The sequence below is a fragment of the Zonotrichia leucophrys genome, chromosome 6 (genome assembly GCF_028769735.1).
Source record: "Zonotrichia leucophrys gambelii isolate GWCS_2022_RI chromosome 6, RI_Zleu_2.0, whole genome shotgun sequence".
In the NCBI taxonomy this organism is placed as follows: domain Eukaryota; kingdom Metazoa; phylum Chordata; class Aves; order Passeriformes; family Passerellidae; genus Zonotrichia; species Zonotrichia leucophrys.
The window spans coordinates 20,891,466-20,910,430 of record NC_088176.1 but is presented as its reverse complement, the minus strand read 5'-3'; the positions used below and the strand labels follow the sequence as shown (position 1 = coordinate 20,910,430).

At 36.9% G+C, this 18,965-nt stretch overlaps 1 protein-coding gene across 2 annotated transcripts in view; it reads right to left on the bottom strand.

The window, feature by feature from the left end:
• ADK (adenosine kinase) overlaps positions 1-18,965 on the bottom strand; it is a 265,612-nt gene that overhangs the window by 141,669 nt on the left and 104,978 nt on the right. For both annotated transcript variants that reach the window (XM_064716993.1, XM_064716994.1), the window contains exon 5: positions 5,089-5,261. In XM_064716993.1, coding sequence (XP_064573063.1) covers positions 5,089-5,261 — 173 coding nt within the window. The remainder of the gene's footprint in view (positions 1-5,088; positions 5,262-18,965) is intronic.

The window sequence follows — 18,965 nt, the reverse complement described above, 5'->3', positions numbered from 1 at the left end:
AAAACCAATTAACAAGGAGCACCAAAAGCCACATATACTTTGACCATTTCATGAAAAATAAATAATATATTTAAATAATAGATTAAATATACTTTAAATCTTATATTAAATAATGTATCTTGAATCCAACTACATAGTTTAGGTAACCTATCACTATTATCTTCTTCTGAAGGCACCTTTGTTGGACTTGAATCAACCTTAGTTTCATTCTGTGATGAACTCCCTCCATATGCTTTAGCATCTGCACACTTTCATTAAAACTCCTCTAGCACCTAACACCTAAAGAAAAGTAGTCACTCCAGTTTATCTTCTGAAAACTAGTTTCCCTCACTAGAAGCAAAAGGTTGATGTGTATGTAAGTCTTTCCATTTTAATTTTCCAATGAATAGTTATATTATTTAAAAAGGGGCTTGTTTTGGGGTTTTTCGCCCCCATTAGGTTCACATTTTCCTTTAGCAAATAAAAAAGGGTCAGGTTCCTACTTTTAGATGATGAACTGTTAAAAAACACTTTGGCTTAGCTGTGGATTACTGGAACACTACCAAAAACTCATTTGTACTTCCTTCTTTCCTAACAAGATATAACACAAGCTGTGGGACACAACTTCCATTACCAAGAACAAAAATACTTGTATCACATTGCCTCTGTTACATGCAAGATCCATTCTATTTTAAATCATCCTTTTCACCCACTTCATTCAGCCTTATGAAACACATAAAACTGACACACGTACTCCTAAAAGGAGGTCATAACAAGACCTCTACTCTCCACTCTGGCTACCACGACCAAATTCTTCTATGCAGTTGTATTATGAGAATGTTTAATAACGTGCAATATTTCAGAGAAAGGGCATTGGGAAACAGATTATTTCCACGCTAACATACAGAGCTTTAAATCGAATTTGCAAAATTTAATAGTCAATATATGCCCTTTTAACATATCACTATTTTGTGATATTTAAGTGCATTAGCAACACAATGTGTAATTATAGATGCAACATTTGGCTATTGAAAACTTTGGCCTTCTCAAGGTGCATGAAACTGATGCTGTATACATCATCCTCTTCTGTACGAGTGCTACTACAATCCAGAGACAGCTCCAGGTGGGAGCAAAGTGCTCATTTGCTCTCACCAAGGATGCTTCTGCCTCCAGGCCCAGTACCATGTCCAGGTGTAAGGAGGTGAATAAGTGAGACATTCTTTACTTAATGAAAACAAACAAAAGACCAAAATAAAACTTTCATGAACAGTGCAAGTAACTCCTAGTAAACTTCCTGAAGGAATCATCACTGACAATCCTTGTCAGCTAAACAGATCACATATACAAAATGACAACAAAGTTAGACCAACTTTATCTGAATATATCAAAATTACTGTTGTGTCATTTCATCCCATGAGCAGATTTGGGGCTTATCTCTTTAATTCTAAAATCTAAATGCAATGAAAGTTAATGTACATTTGGAATAGAGAAAAAAGAAAAAAAAAGAGAAAAATTTATGAACAATTACACCAAGCCTCTGCAGCATTATAAGTAACAGGGTAACAAGTTTCATTCTTCATGGGTATTACTATTTCAATGACAAGAAATCCAGTGGAGATCCAAGTAAATCCAAGAAAGACATGTGCATAACTGTGGTAATTTTCTGTAAATCAAACTTTAAAGCAAATTAAATCTTTCAGTTTTGGCAAACCCTAATATCCATCAAGGACATAGTTTGAAAAAAAAAAAAAAGAAATCTTGTCTGTCTACGTATGTTGCTAAGTGAAAAGCAATTCTGTTCCAAAAAACTGAGCAAAGACTTTCTATATGTTTCCTTTCACTTACCACATGCCCCTGAAACTGTAAACCTAGCTCTGTGTGGCTACATCCAACTGGAGAGATGCTCTGCACATATGGGTAATAAAAGATTGCTACACTGACGACAAAGCAGTGAACTTTTCCAAATTAAAACTGTAAGTCTGACAGCACTCAGTTCAACATGTGGAGCACAGACTAGGTAGATATTTTTCAATGAAATACAGTAATTGGAGACAGCCAGAGTGCTTCAATCGAAACAGCTTCATGGAGACACTGTGCATGTGGTTATTTCTAAGCAGAAGGCACAAATCAAAGTCATAGACTATGACAGAGTGAAGGTATTACTTCAGAGTTTAATCACATGTTAGGATTTTCTTGAAAAGCTCTGAGAAAACAAAGCATATTAGTACTGCTAAACTAGAGAATTCAGGATGGTAATCATACATCAGATCAGAACCCTTTCCTGCAAAAAGCTAGGCAGAGTTAGCAGAAGCAAGAAACGTTTATATCAGGGCATCTGGAACATAAATATATACAGCCACTTCCTAGGAAAACCAGGAGTGCTACTAAGTCAGGTGCTCCAAAAGAGACAAGAGAGCTGAAGAAGGAAGTTAGCACATATTGGAGCTAAGACAAGAGATGGATCAATAAAAATGTTATCAGATGGGACAAAGTTGAAGTGATTCTTAGCAATATAGAGAATGTTAAAAACAAAACAACGATCAGAGGGTAATTAAAGATTGAGAATAAACTTGCTCTCACAGGATGGACAATGGCACAATAAAGCCTTCAGCAGCAACCATCAGCTAGTTTTTCTTCTCCCAAGGAGCATGAACTCCTGCCTCTCTCAAGCATCGATTGAGATGAAGCCACTGTCTAGTATGTGAGCAAATATTTGATATGAAGAAAAAAGAGTGGTTTATGCTAGCAAACCAAAAATACTGCTTATTAAGTCAAAGAAGTATTTGCAGACCTTCTTATGAACAAATTTACCTAAATTTTTAAATTCCATTGAGATGCAAGTGGGTTTTTTTTAATTCATACTGTGTGCCTACTGGCAGTATTGACTTCAGTTTCCCATCATGTTATCTAGAAAATGGTGATTGCTGCAGCATGTATACACAAGCACTGTATGACTGAAGGCAGAGAGAATCACAGAGCAAAAACATCTTTATTGCTTTTTTCTCTTTGAAAAAGTGAATATGGATCTTGGAGATGAAGGGGAAAGTCTGTAGACATAATTAGTGTCAGAACTCCAGACAAAGATGAATGAACTTCCTTCCTCCACAGAGTATGTGCATTTATTCCAGAGAGTAAGACATTATGTACAACATTAAATTGGGAGGGACAGGTTGATAAGCTGGCGGACAGGGCTGTCTGTCATTCAGTGGATCTGCAACAGCCTGAAGAATTGGGCTGGCAGAAAACTTGAAGGTAAATGCAAAGTCACACAGTTACACACAACAATACAGGCAGAATGTTGACAGGGTACTACACACTACACTACTTCTCTTTTTCAGAGAAGGACCTGGAGATGCTGGTGAACCAGGCTTGGAACATGAGTCAGCAGTGTATGACACAGGGATGGTACATCACAATCAGGTGTATATGAGCAAATATGGAGAGAGGAAGACAAAGGAAGTTAAAGATCCAGAATGGAGGAGAACCTCTGTCTCCACACCTTATCTGGAGTTCTGTATCCAGCTTTGACTTTTCCATTACAAGACACTAACATAGAGCACTGAGTCCAGCAGTGGGCCATCAATATTATTAGGAGGCTGGAACACTTAAATGCAGAATAGTTCTGGGTGAACATTAAGAACAGGTACCTAAGGGGAGACCTTCCTTCTTTCTTCAAATATCTAATGAAAGTTTACAGAGAAGGTGGAGCCACACTATTCTTGAACACAAGAAAGAACAGACACAAGCTGAAAGAAGGAATACTGGAACTGGGTACCATCAAAATAATTTCTCCCATGAAGAGCGATCAAACATTTGAAGAGTTTGCCCAGAGAGCTTGTGCAACCTCTATCCTTTGTGATACTCACAACCCAGCTGGACATGGCCATGAAAAACCTGATCTACCTTTGAAGCTGCTCCTGCCTTCTGCAGGGGTTTATCTCAGATGCCTGCTCTAATTAAAGCTGTTCTAGAATTCTACATGTTATATAGAAAACATTTCCTCCTCTGACTCTCATTTCAGTTCACGTTGCTGTCTACCACCTTTTCTAACTTTACCCAGAACATTCACCAACTTCTCTGGAATTATGGTGTGCACTTTAATTAGGGAACTGCTATCTCACCTGAATAAACTCTACTAACTCCTGATACTGCTTTGAAAGGAAAAGAGCAGGTCCTCAGGACCAATGGCAGTGAAAGCCACAGAGAGAAACCAAAAACAATAATGACAGATATTTTTATCTTATTTTGAGCCAAAAAGAAAATATTCTTTAGGGTAACTGATACAATTTTCATTATTGATTCAGTATGTAGCATCAAAAAATTTAAATATTGTCAGAAGTCAGGGAGAGCTGATGTGTGCCAGTAATGTCTCAAAATTAAGGCTAACCTGATTGGCTGCTTTGAAATCTCTGAAGAAATTGTCAGAAGGTAATCAGCAAAGAAGCAGAATACAAGTTCAAGAGTTCTGAGTAGAGGGTGAAAGAATAAAGCAAAGGGCCATGCTCAAGAAAAATTAATAGCAAAAAAAGTAACAAATAAACACATGAAAGAAATTCAGAAGAAATTCTTAAAACATAGACAAACAGAATTATAGGTACTAGAACAATTTCTCAAAAAGTGCAATAGCAAAACAAAAAGCTTTTTTTCTTGTATAAAATTAAATTAACCCTTTCAATCTGGCTATATGCTGACAGCTATCAGCATATAGCTGAACTCAGTATCACCTGAGGCATATTCCTGGCTTGCAAATCAATTATAAGCCTTATGTACCAATCAGTTTGCACATAGGCTGCATAAACATACTTGTTAACCAACTGCTGTCTCCCACATATTTTCCATCTCCAGAGCAAGTGGAAGCTATCAAGTTCAGGAAGAAGTAGTGTATTATTATCTCACACTTTCTGGTCACAAGACAACCGCTGTTCTCTGGAAGTATATTAATACTGCCCAGCCCCAAACTATGGCCTAGGCAGTTCTGTGTCTCAAACCAGTGCTAACACTTTATCATTCAAATCGCAATTTTTCAAGGCTGGATACTCCAAGCAAATTAGGCTACATTCACTATGCCAACTGCATCTGTACCTTCAGAAGATATCAAAAGCCCCTGACCTGTTATCACTAGTGATGCAGGCAGCACAGGTTCCTGTTGGCTGTTCACTCTGCTCATAATAATGGGCATCCACATGAGCTTCCTCAGCCTTCTTCTTCAAGATCTCTCCAAATTTATCTTTGCCAATGCACCCGAAGAAAGTTGCAGCTTTGTGAGGTTTCTGAATCATCCACTGCAGATTGGCAGAAGAAAAAAAAACAAACCACAAAACAAAATTAACATATCTGGTATATTATTTTTTCCATTTTTTCTCTCCACTCACCATATTTAACTCTATGCCTACATTTTAACTTAAAGAACACTTGTACGCCTGAAGTAAAAAACATCTTGTAAATCAAAGGAGGAAAGGGCAGCAAAGAAAACAAAACTTACTCTTAATGATCCCACTGAGCCTGAAACACCTAATGTAAAACCTAAATAAATATAGCTCATGATAAATAAAGTACATTAGTATGTTTTTACAAGTTATACAAAAAGAAGTTCCTTGCTCATAGGAGTTGCCTCTAAACTTACACTAAATCAAGCAACATGCAGTATCTTCAAAGAAAAACTGTAGAAAATACAAAAGAAAAAAAGGAAAAAAATTGTCCACAAAACCCTTCCAAACAAATAAAATAAATAAATAAAAAGGGATAGCATATAAGAAAAGACATTTGAGAAACATAAGCAACATTATGCAACATTCATAATATATATAAAAGCTAAGTGGTACAGAAAAAAATCATTTTGCCTTACACTTAATTGCATGCAAAAAGGAAATGCACCCTCTTTACACTGTTAAACCACACATGAAAGTATCTAATCTCCAACTTTACTAAGAGCAGCTCTGTCACTTGAATTGTAAAGAGAACAGATGCCCAACATTTGTAAGGTACCAGGTTATTTCATAAAGTTTTCATTGTATTAATAAAAAATGTATCATTCAGCTGTAAACATAACTCCATTTTGTGCTAAGTTGAAAACCAGCATTTATCGGCAATGTGAAATCAAGAGTGCAAAAAAATAAATGTGAAGAAACAATCATAGGCCCTACTCTGCTGGTGGTGAGTCAGCCAACTGAAGTCATTATAATTCATTCTAATTACAGTCAGCAAGCTTATCCACTCAATCTATAGTATGAATTAAAGGCTACAGCAATTTTCTGCTATACTAAAACCCTACTTATAATTGTTTCCTAATCAAGATTTAAATAAATGATAATGTCTCCATTACAAAGCAGCATTCGTGGTAGCTGTGGGTTGTAGAAAGGTCAAGTAACTAAGTTGCAAATACATACTTAGTCACATCTTTATTATTACCAGCTCCAGAGGGAAGAGCAAGAGAGGAAAAAAAGTAAACCTTTGGTCATGTAAAGTCTTTATTAATAAGACAATGGTGGACAAAAGTTGCCAGGTCTCTTTCTTACAGCAATTTTGAATAAAGTTTAAGGAGAAAAAAGATTTTATCATCCAATGGTGGCAGCATTAAATCTCTCATTCATAAAATGCATATGCTCTGCTTATCCATTCCATACCACTCTAACATAAATTAAGAAAATCCCTAATAAGAGAGTTAATACATTTCATACAAGGATATCAATTATATCCTTGTATTTGACACACCTTTGCACATACATAATATGCATTTGCACAGTGTTCATTTAGGATGCCTCAGGAACAATAATCCTTTATATTTGGAGGTATGATTAAGTGGAACAGATAATTTAGAAAGATGAAAAGTTCTGTGACCAGCTGTAAGCAAATATGGAACAAATTTCCACACGGGTAAGAACAGAAGTACCTGAAGGTTTGTGCCCCATGCAAGCATGCTTTACTGTCACGAGTAACAAGAATTAATAGAGATCACTATGAACAGCATTTATCAAAGAATCAAACCCAAAAATATCTTCAAAACACATAAGACTTCAAACTGCACTTTAGGCTTACAACATTTTATCATATGATATTACTTTATATATAAAGTCTGACAACATTTATAGCAGCAGTAACTAATATTTCACATAGATCTCTGAAAAAACAATTCCCATTCAAGTTTTGGCTATTGGCACCAGCTCAGTTTCAATCCAGATGTGATACATGCCATATATAAGCTCTCACAATCCTGATTTTAAATTTAAGTCAAGTTATACTTGAGAATTAAAAGTTATAATCCAGACTTTCCTGAGATGAATCTCTGTATGTGATGCAGACTACTTCTTCCATCAGCTGTTCTACTCATATTCATGATTATTCAAAATACAGGTATTATATAGGATACTCCCACTGTATAGGGATTATTTTGAGTATATAAGTAACACTGAGGAAGACGGGAAAGCAGTTCAGCAGTGTTTCTGCAGAGACCCTCTCACCACAGATCTCCAGTTACCAACAGGCCTTTGAATGATCTGCTCTTATTCCCACAGTAATGGTGGTGAGGTGCTGTCAGCTGCAGAACTCGCCCAAGCTGATCCTCCCCTCCTCAGCTAAAAGGCTACATATTAGTAACAGTAAAAGCAGACATCACATTACAGACTTGGTGAAACTGAATGATAGAAGCATCTCTGTGGTACACCACTGAAGTAGCACCTTGTGGAATGAGCCACAGCAGGCATCTTTTGCGTACATGTGAAAAAAACAAGAGAGGTTCTTCAAGGCAGGCACTTGGGGATTTCTTTTTTATTTGACCCAGAACTTGATTTTAAGTTTGAATAACCTGATATGAAAAAACGGGCTTCTCTGGGCTATTTCACACACTGTTGTTATTAGTGACTCCTTGGCTAAAGCATTCTAAATGGGAATGGGAGTCAGTCATCAGGAGATGTTTATCATTGTGAAGCAGCCATGCAGCCTTACAGCCAGTATCATATGCAGGCCAATAACAAACTGCACACATTAATGCCAGGTATATGGTTATAGAGACTGAAAATTAGTTTCATAGATTTATGTGAAATAGAAGATTTAATTGAATGAAAAAGACTCTCAACAGAAACAGAAAATGACCCAGCTCAGCGGGAATCAGTATAATGAGTTAATTATCCAGGGTTTGGCTAGGCAGAGAGGCAGCTACTAACAAACTGTATTGACAGTCTGGTCAGGAGAGGTTGGCACCTGGCCACACCATGAATCTTCACCAGCACCCAAGGGAATTTGAGGCTGCTAATGGACCAAAGACAGAAGTGTCAAAAGTAGGAACTTATCATGAAAGAACAAGACAGCCTCAGGAGCAGGGTATCACACAGGAAACTCAAGGAGTGGTTTATGACATCTAATGTGTTTCTCTGCTCTAAAGTTTTCTTCTGTCAATACAGCTTGGACATCAGGTACACACAAGGACAGGTCCTGACCTTTTCAGTTAGCATAAACATCTGTGACAGAGAAAGGAGCACAGGAAATAGAATACCTTTCAGACTTCTCTTGAGTTAAACAGATTGCATTTTCCTCACATTTTTCTTGCATGCACTCTGATGAATGCAAAGAAAACTTTAATTTCAATTTTTTTTTATATTTATGCCTTGCCTTTAGCACAAACCTGTCTTAAAATTCAGCTGATTTTAAAATAAGCATAATCTAATATTAGGTTCATCTAATATCCCTACAGACACATTGTTTCTTACAATCAAATACCGAGGCCAGTACTTGCAAAAGAAGCCAGCATCCTGGCTGCTCCAAGACACACTAGAGGGTGACAAAATACTTCTCTCCTTATTTTCATGAGGTTAACTTGGGTTCACAGTAGCAGGACTATCTGTTCATGTGATTTTTGATGATCAGAGTTGAAGATGATGAACTTTCTGGCAAGCTTCAGCTATCAGAGACGTGTAAGAACCTTTGTGTTCCAGGGAGTGGGTGGTAATTGCAGAGAACAGCACCATCTTTTCTTGCAAGATGTTGAGATGCCAAGAAAACTTGGTAACAAGAAAAGCTTCTGAAGAGTTGTGACTTTGAGACTGCCTGAGTGAACTATGTCCCACTCCTTCACTTCCTCAGACTCGAAGATGTAGTACACCTTTTTCCCACTTTTGTCTGATTAGAAAATGGCTTTTGGAAACAACCTTTCTCCTTTCTTCTGAGTTACAGAAGCACTCCTAGAAGCACTTCTAACACTAGAAGTGACTTGACTTTGATTGGATACTCAGTGCTGCCTTTTGAGAACCAATATCCCTCCACACCCCCCCCCCCAAAAGAAAAAGCCCCTTCATATTATGTGAAAGAAAATCAGTGGCCTTGTACAATTAGAGAAAGGGAAAGTTCTTAACTTTGAATTGCCCAGGCTTATGCTATTTATGTTGAGAATGCCATGCTTCTGCCACAGGAGCAGAATCCAGTATGCCCTACCACAACACTTGATCTGCATTTGAAGCTTTTCTTTGCTGTTCTTGCAAAGTTCATTGTAGAGGAGGACCCCACTAATTTACCTCACTGTCTTCAGTTGCAAAGACACTTTCCTTGCTAAAGGAGAGTTTTCTTCTGCTGGGTCTCAGTACACATTACCATAAGACCTAAAAAAGAAGCATCCTACAGATGAATCCTAGAGCAGCTTTACAGCCTTCTGTCTATTACAAAGACCTTTCAGAAATTATTTCATTTTACTCCAACTCTCTGCTTTGCTTTAAGTGCCACCATTAACTGGACAACACTGATAACTGGAACAAGGAGGCTGATGAAGACACTCACAACCACATTGTTCTCTGCCTGAGCTCCTGAATTAATTTTTTAAGTGGCAGCTAGTAGTGCATTTCCACATCTGTCAGTCATCTTAAACTAACAACGCCAAAGCATCCAAAGCTTTGCCTTGACTGACATACCTTCTCTGCACACTGGAGTTTTCAGCTGTGGACTTGAATCCCAAATGCCTAGGAACTGCCAACACAACAGGAAGCATTATGCCCCTTCACAGTGAAGGATCTTCAAAACTCATTAACACTGAATACAGACATCTGAAGTGCATCTGAAGTACGTTATTTGAAGTTGGACTCTTCTCTGCATGACCTGTCAAATCTGATCTTATTTTAAATTGCAGTTCACAGAGGAGAGGACTCCAAGGACCTAAAATTAGCTAAGATTTAAGATGCCTGTTAAAATCTAAACTAAACAATGTGAGCAACTACTAATGAAGTGTAAATCAAAACAGGAATGGAGTATCACTTATTTTTATATTCTAGATTTTAGAATGAGTCCACATATTTTTCAAAAAGTTTTACCTGTCTGTTGTGCCCCTCACCAACTGTGTCCCTGTGATGTCCAACCACCAATATATATACAGTCCATTCAATCCCTGTCCATTAAAACCCCTTTGAAACAGTTTTAGGAATACTTTAGATGTTAAAGGAAATTAAATCACAACTCATCTTAGATGAGAGCACATGGGATCAAAAATGAAATAATATATCTTAAAAACTCAGAAGCCTGATAATATGCAAAACAATACTAAAAAAAGAAAGTGTCACTGTTCCAAGTGAGCTCACTTATTTGTTGTGTATGATATGATTCACCTAGGGCTCAAAAATAATGCAATAGTCTGCTACCATTGCACATTTAATTTCACATTCATTTAAAATCCCTACCATTGTGGAGTAACCCCAGCCAGCAGTTAAGCCTCCACCCAGCAACTCTCTCAATCCTCCCTCTTTGAGGGATAAAGGAGAGAACGAGAAGTGCAACAGTGAGAAAAAAACCCACAAGGCTCAAGAAGCAATGATGCAAAGACATTCATTCACAACCTTCCATCAGCAGATTGATGCCCAGGCACTGTCTGAGCCCATGGCCACTTAGAAAAACACTCCCTCCCTTCCAGTTTTATTGCTGGCCATATTCTATGTGGCCTGGATTACCTCCTTGGTCAGCTGTCCTGACTGTGTGCCTTCAAAACTTCTTTCCCTCTACACAGTCTACTTGCTGGGGGCAGCAGAGTAAAAAAACAGAGAAGGCCTTGATGCTGTGCAAACACTGCTCAGCAACAGCTAAACCATTGCTGTGTTAAATAACACTGTTTTGGTGACCAACCTAAACCACAGAACCATATGGGCTGCTATGAAAAATTAACTTCATTCCCAGCAGACCCAGTACACCTAACCCCAGAATCACTGTTACGAGACAACACCAGCAAGACCCTAGGAGACAGAGGAGTTACTGCAGTTTATTCCAATACCTTTGCAACTTTCTTCCTTTATTTTCATTGATGGATTTTTAAACATTGCAACAGCTTTTATCACACAGTGGCCATATAAGAAAAAAATTGGGAAAAAGAAAAAATAAGCTTATCTTTGTAAAAGCAGGCTTGTGAAAAGGCGCCCTATGTCCTGTACAATAATTTTTCCACCATTAGCTGAAGCTGCCAAATCTTGCATGAGGAAGTGATATTGTTAAAATGCATGACAACACCCTCAAGCAACTTCCAGTCAAATTAGATAAAAGTGATAACATTTTTTTAAGGAAATTACTATTTAAAGCCTTGCACTGAGACCAATATCTAAATCTTTTCAGCATTTGACTCAACATGTGTGATACAAATCCCTGCACAGGAACATCTATTAGTTTTAACATGGTGCCACAAGAGCCTTTTGCTACAGCTTTTCAAATTAAGATGCCTATCAAAATATTAATCATTCAGGAGCAGAACTGCATTCACTTCTACATTTACAAACAAATGTAACAAACTGCCTCTAAAAAAAAGTTCTATAACCCAAATAACTATTTTCAGTGCTGCTATTCTCCTGTATTCCATTTCCTATTCATCATCGCTCTTCATCTGCTTGTTCACTGTTTTATTTTTAGTCTAGCTTGTAAGCTTCTTGCTGTACAAGGAAATACAAGCATATTTTCTGTAATTAAACATGTAGTAGCCATATTATAAAGTTTCAATGTGATCAAAAGCAAGTGCTCTTTTTTACTGCTCCCTTTGAGTAACACTTAATTTCAACCTACCTTACTCCATCACACTCTTATGCTATATTTATAATGTTACAGTTCTGCCTCAAATACCTGAAGTGCTGTAGCCTCTCTTCTCAAGGTTAATTTATGTTATCTGAGGCCAAAGGCAGAATGTCTCCTGCAAGGCCTCAGAGGGCACACAGCTGAGACACAGCTGGCCTTGTGTCCTATTCCCATTTGAAGGGCAGAGTCACCAACCACAGCCCCACTGCCCGATCTGATGTGTCATCCCTGTCCTCAAACTCTGTGCATTCCCTTCCCAAATCCAGGTAAAAGATGACAGACATACAGAACAGGGCTGGTCACACCAGCTCTTTATCACTGTCACAGATGACAGCTACCTGAAGGGTATCACAACAGAAAGAATTCCAGATTTACTTGGGACTCTTCTGCAGCTGTTGCAGTGTATACAACTATTTATTTAAAAAATCACCAATATTGCAAAGCTGTGCATGAAGTAAGGATTAAGAATATCTTTATCAGCAAAAGAAATCCAAATTTACCAACATCCTTCTTGAAGACTGGGCGTGAAATAATGAAAAGTGGCAAATAAAGTACAACATAGTGTGTTGTTCCTCTCTGGTCAGAAGCAGCGGTGTTCAGATGTGAACAGAAGGATATAAAAACATTAAAATGGAATATCATGCCCAGATACATTAAGACAGAATCACTGGGCAACTGTAAGGTACTGTTAACAATGCCTCAGCCTACTCGTAAAGAATTAGCACTTTAAATAAATTTTAAAAACTGATAAGCAATTTAAAAATACCTTAAAATTCAGTTTAGAACATTGTATATGTATTTAGGTACTATTCTATAAGTGAAGTTGATGCTGTTGAAAAGCAGTTTTTAGGATATTTCATGTATGATTTTGCATATCTGTAACAGAAAAACAAAACTTCCTTTTCAAAACCCATGCATATGTCAGCCACACTCCCCTGCTAAATGATGTGCAGTCTGAATGAATACACCCACACTCAGAAAAGGGCAGCATAAAATCCACAAGTGGTGAGACTTCTTTCATTGTCTGGCAGCACAGAATTCACATAGCACAAACTGTAAACAGCTGCCTATCAGTTTCTATCAGCAACAGCATCAAAAACAGATGGCAAAGGTCAAGTCAAAGTTTATTGACAATGATGAACTTGGACAACCTCTATTAAATTACTTCTTCCTTTAAGGTGTATGTGATCAAAGCAGCAGAGAGATTTTCACTCAGTCACATAACAAGCTATTTGTTGAGATTGAAACATCTGGTCAATATCTTCTAACACTGCAATTTCATGCACAGTTAGCAATAGGGTACATTTCTTTTCTTCTTCTTACAGGGTCCATAAGGGTGGCACATATGGCTGATCATTTCATTCAAAAAGGTTTCAATTCCAGGCATTACATACAATTGTCTCTATGCTTTATAGTATTTTAAGTCTACCTACCATCGTTTTCCATCATCACGGCTGTCTGCTCTACTCTTTGCTATAAAAGCCCACAAATATGACAGAGCACTTAAAGCTTAAAAGCTTTTGACTACTGCAGTTAGAAAGCAGTAAAGGCAAGGGAGTTTTTAAGGTGGCAGGTCTTCATCTATTGTCGTCAAGAATTCCCAGTGCATTAAACTATTTACCAAAGCTCTCGTAACACAGATTATAATTTTTGTTGTAATAGCAAATCTTTTCTTTTTAAGGCATGCCAGAGCAATTGGAAATCATCCTTTTTACTAATTTATAAATTATTATACATTTTACAAATATAGCATACATCGTATTTCAAGAAAATGTGTGCTAGTTATAAAAATTTGACGAAACATAAATCCTGTTTCTCAATCTGAAGTAGGAAAAAGACACTAAATGCAATCTACCCAAAGGCTAAAAAATGCTTGCCTTTAAAATTATGCATCTATGTTGCCACAGCAACAAGTACTGGGTAATGTAAAATGTACTTCACCCTTCCATTTCTAAATCCCAATCTTTTTGGACAAAGAATGAAGGAGGGCTAGTTGCAAGCCTGCCTACACAAAGTACATTTCAAAGAACTTGCCTTTACTACTAAACAGCCTTCTCTTTTATTCAGTGAATATTTGATTTCCACATCTTGTTCCCACAGTGACTGACTCCAAGTAGTATTTGAACCACAGAAGTTTACCTGGCAGTTGTAGGAAGACACTGATTCTAAAACTCTTTACTATAAGGATGCATCACGCCCAGATGTTGCACCAAAGGCACAATGGAGACATGGGCTGCGAAGGAAAGCAGTAGATAATCTCCATGAGGGAAAAATGTACAAAATGCTTGAACAGAGACATCCTTGAGATGTCACTGAAGATGCCTCCGGAGTGTGTTGACTTTTGGCACGATGGCATCTCTTCAGGAGATCTATTCTGAAGGAATGGGATATAACCTAGATCTAACAACAACAACCAAACAAAAAACCAACCAACCAAACAAAACCAAATAAAACCAGGATAATCCACTAGAAACTGATGGGTTTCATGTAAATGCCAAGATATGGCTTGTAGGTAACAGAGCATCTTTTTAGGTTGCAAACATGAGCCTGTGTAAGGACCTGTCACCCCATGCCACAAAGACAGACAATCCAGTCAGGAAAGCAACCAATAACATCACCCAGCACTAACAGCATCAGTGTAGAAATTAAGTAATTAGCCAGATTTTAACTGGGTTTTTTAATAAAAGTTCAAAACAGGGAAGGTTTCAGGAGCTCCAAACAAATTCAGAAGTGATGGGATTAGCACTACTGAATTGCAATATTTTCCCAAAGAAACAGAAAACCATCACACCCAGTAGCAAAGAGTACAAATTCAGCCTCAACTTTATTGTATATATCCAGTAAGGCTTACAGCATTGTGGTGGAGCATTCCATCTAAGCTGATATGGAGTTTATTTCTTCCAGAGTTAATAAACAAGCTTCTCCAAAAGAGAATAGGAGAAAAGTTTTTTTAAAAAAGATTAAAATAGGGTGTCTTCCCTCTAACTTCAAGGTTTTCTCTTACTGGACTACGAGCCCTCTGAAAGACCAAGTCAAAACATTGGAAAGGTGATATTAGGCTTTGAGTCAATCCTTCTAGGAATTAGAATTTCAGGATTGGCCTCTCCTAATTGTTGATCCTTCATCCACAGTTCCACATGGAAATGCTCTCCCTCCAAAGTTCAACATTCTTAAGGAATGATCCCTCTTCTAAGAAAGAAAAATTTGAATCACCTGAAAAATTACTGCCTCAGGACAGGCAAATCGCAGAAAAGCCTTTGGATTCCTCATGTGTGACTTGCAACTACATTTAGCTGCAAATACTCTGTGTCCACCAAATCTGTGACTGGAACAGCCCAAGCTGAGATTCCAGGGGAATACTGGTCCACAGTGTGCACATGAACAATGCTTTGGAGAACTCATACATGCTCTCAAAAATAATAAAACTGCCATAGTATTCCCAATGGGAAGTACTCCCTCAAAATTAGAATGTTTTGTTATTGAAGCAAATCCATTAAGTTGACTGCAACATGTACAAACAGAGGTATCTTTAATAGTTCAGAAAAAAACAAGAAACTTTGGAAAAAGAATGCACTTTCACATTTCTAACAGCTTTTTATTCTGGTACCAGCCAGATACAAAATCAAGACAGGATATAAAGCTGCGTGACTCTTTTCTTATTGTCTCTGCTACAGTAACATTGGGAATTCTGCACAAATGTCAACAGGAGAAATGACATGGAAATTTTGTAGCCCAGTGCAGAGAACTTCTTCAAGCCCTTCTGTCAGATTCTTCTGCAGTCACTTAGGGGAGACATGGCATGTGGCTCCTCCACTGCAGTTTATGTTAGCCATTCACATAAATAGATGGGGCTTTATTCTAGTCACCAGTAACTTATTTTTACTATTTCTTAAGCATATAAATACTGTATTTTATCTGTTCCAATCACAAGAATCTCTTTTTGCAAGTTTTGTCCATAATGTCTTTAGATTTGCTGTGGCAGTACAACCAATGCTTTTACCAATTTAATTTAGGAGAGTTTCTATTTGCCACAAACTAAAAGACATCCCATTCTGATTCCCAAGGTACATTAAAAAATAGCAAAATAGATTTATTTTAAACAGACATATTTCTTCCCTCATGGTAATTTTTATATTTCATTGTAACAAATCTAATTTTTTAAAAAAATTATTTTAACTAAATGTATTACAGAAGTCACATATAATTATTTGCAGTTGAAAGCAGCGCTTGACACTACCTGGATTTCTTGGCACATAGCTCAAACACTCCAGTAAGTTGAAATAATTTTCACAGAACAGATAATTTAGTTGCCAACTCCTGTGTACTTTTGAAAAAGAACTGCAAATTGCTCTTAAATTTGTTTTTTTCCTGAATTCAATCCCTGCTAAGGCACTTGACACTTTACTCCCACGATCAGCTCCACCTCAGCACTGAACTCCAAGACCCAATCTGGCAGGAGTGGAAGGCAATGGAAAGCTTACATTTACTAAAATGCTGATTTTGATTTTAAAAAAGAGAGCCAACTTCTTGGCCATTGGCTTAAGAAAAATCACACAGGGTCATACCTGATGAACTTCACCTTATCTTTCATACTACAGGAAAACCCAAATCAACAAGAAAGGAGAAATACATACACCAAACATTGAGAAGATGCTTTGCTAGCAACTGTACATTCCTGATCCAGATCATATTATTTGAGGCAGGTCTATTTTGAAGTTAACAACTTCCTTTTCCAATTTCCTCTGAGAATCTGGAAAGCCCTGGCCACTTGGGATCTCAGTTAGTCCAGTGTTACACGGATGCCTTACAATACTACTGGCAACTGATCCTTTAACTATAGGCAAAAACAGCAGCTCTAAAAAGGTGTTTGTTTCTATCCCTCAAATTCACAGATTTTGAAATTTTTTTGGGGACCAAGGGGGTTATATGTATTTTGGAATGCATGCTATTGATGAGGATTGTACTATAAGGGTGAAATGTGGATTCACAACTTAATTTCAAAAGGCAAGAGTTGGAAGGGCTGCCACACAAGAAAAAACAAAACTAAACCAAAACCATTCCTCCCCCAAAAGACAGATTCAGAAATATTTGCAGCAGGTACTGTTTCCCAAAACATACTGTAGGACTAGAGTAGCTTCTACAAGTATCACAGGCAATAACTGTTATAAAAAAAATAATAGAAAATTGAAAAATCTTGTGGCCAAAATTTGGTGTGACATAGAGGACAATCAATGCTATTGAACAAGACAGAAATCCTCAGCTGATGCATTAGTAATACAAGAAATTTGGTAAACCTGATTTTATAATAAATCTGTCATAAAATATCTTCATCTGAGCACATATAATAGTCCATTTACTTTTTAAAGAAATATTTTTAGATATGCTTTATAGAAGAAGATAAAGAACAGTCTAAGCAATAATGTCATTCAGCAAACTGTTGTTTTTTCTGTTCGGGGACATTGGTGCTTTCAGCAGCACCAGGTAAGGCAACAGCCCCATATCCCCATATCCTGCTTGCACTGGCTGCAGGGCATGCTAATTGCAAACCCTCAACATCCAGCACAGACAACAGCATGGACTTCATGTGAAACTCTAACAGTGCATGTGTTCATTAATTTGGATCAATAATTAACTTTCATTACTCTGGTATTTTGTATCATTTTCTGTACAGCACAAAATCTATTCTATTGGAAGTTCATAAGTATAATTGTATTTAACTTAACATCCATGGAAAACTAAAATCAAGGTATTTTGGACTGTAAGTATCTTGAGATACCTCCCTTTCAGAAAGACAAAAAATGCAACATCATTTAAAGGTTTCCTTCTTGAGATTTTTTATCTTATCATTATTTCTAGCTGCTATATTAATAGTAATTACATCATTAAATTATTTCCCATCAATAACAACTTGTAATTCTATCTATTTATTCACTTCTGAGGAACACAGTAGATTAGAAGGCTGTCAAAATGATAACCTGACATAAAATGCAAATTTGCTTTTTTTAAAATACATCATGCAAGATTCAGAAATGCTTCTTAAAACAGAAGCACCAAAGTAGCTTCAGGCAGCCTCTGTACATAACAATGCTAATGCATTAGAAGATATGACTCAACAGCAACAACAACAAAAAAAAGATCTAAACTTCATTAAGGGGAGAATCTGTCAATAAATCAACTGTAAGATAAGGACAAGTTTCAATAGTTATATATACTAGCTATAATGACTATAAAATTGTTTCTTTTATGCAAAAGCTAACAAGTTATTATACAAAAGGTGAACTCATTAGTCCCTATTTTTAATTTTGCAAATCAAATCCCTATCCATTTCAGATGCTTTTAACCTAAAAGCCCATTTTCTGCTCATACTTATTTGAATGCAATGTGATTGATATCAATGGGATTACTCCAGTATGCATTAAAAGAGAATTTGGTCCTGTTATCTTAATTCTGTTGGTAAATTGTTAGTTGTTTTACACAGTGTACTACCACTCAAAATTAAGTTCTCAGGATGGAAAGATATTGCTGCATTAGTCGGCTGTGAGGACATTAATTAGTAACCATAAAGCAATCTGAAACCAAGTAGACCAGATCAATGCCAAATGCTGGTATGAAAGTTCTCCCTATACATATGATTTCAAAGGCAGCATCACCACTTTTTATTCCTAAGAAAATACAAACACATTTCTTTTTACCAGTTGAGGTACAAAAGCTACTTTAACTAAATCAAAATAATTTAATATAGAAAAGAACAAGTTGAAATTAAGTTAGAGATCACCCAGATATTAACAAAAATTATTTCTGCAGATCCATTATTTTAACAACATTCGTCCCTTCAGTAACATGACTAAACCCACACTCTGAAAAATGCCATATTAGTAAAAACAACTGGGGATAATACAACAATGAGATTACTCTTCTTTTGAGGCAGTCTAGAAGGACTGGACAATTGTTACTGAAATCTAAAA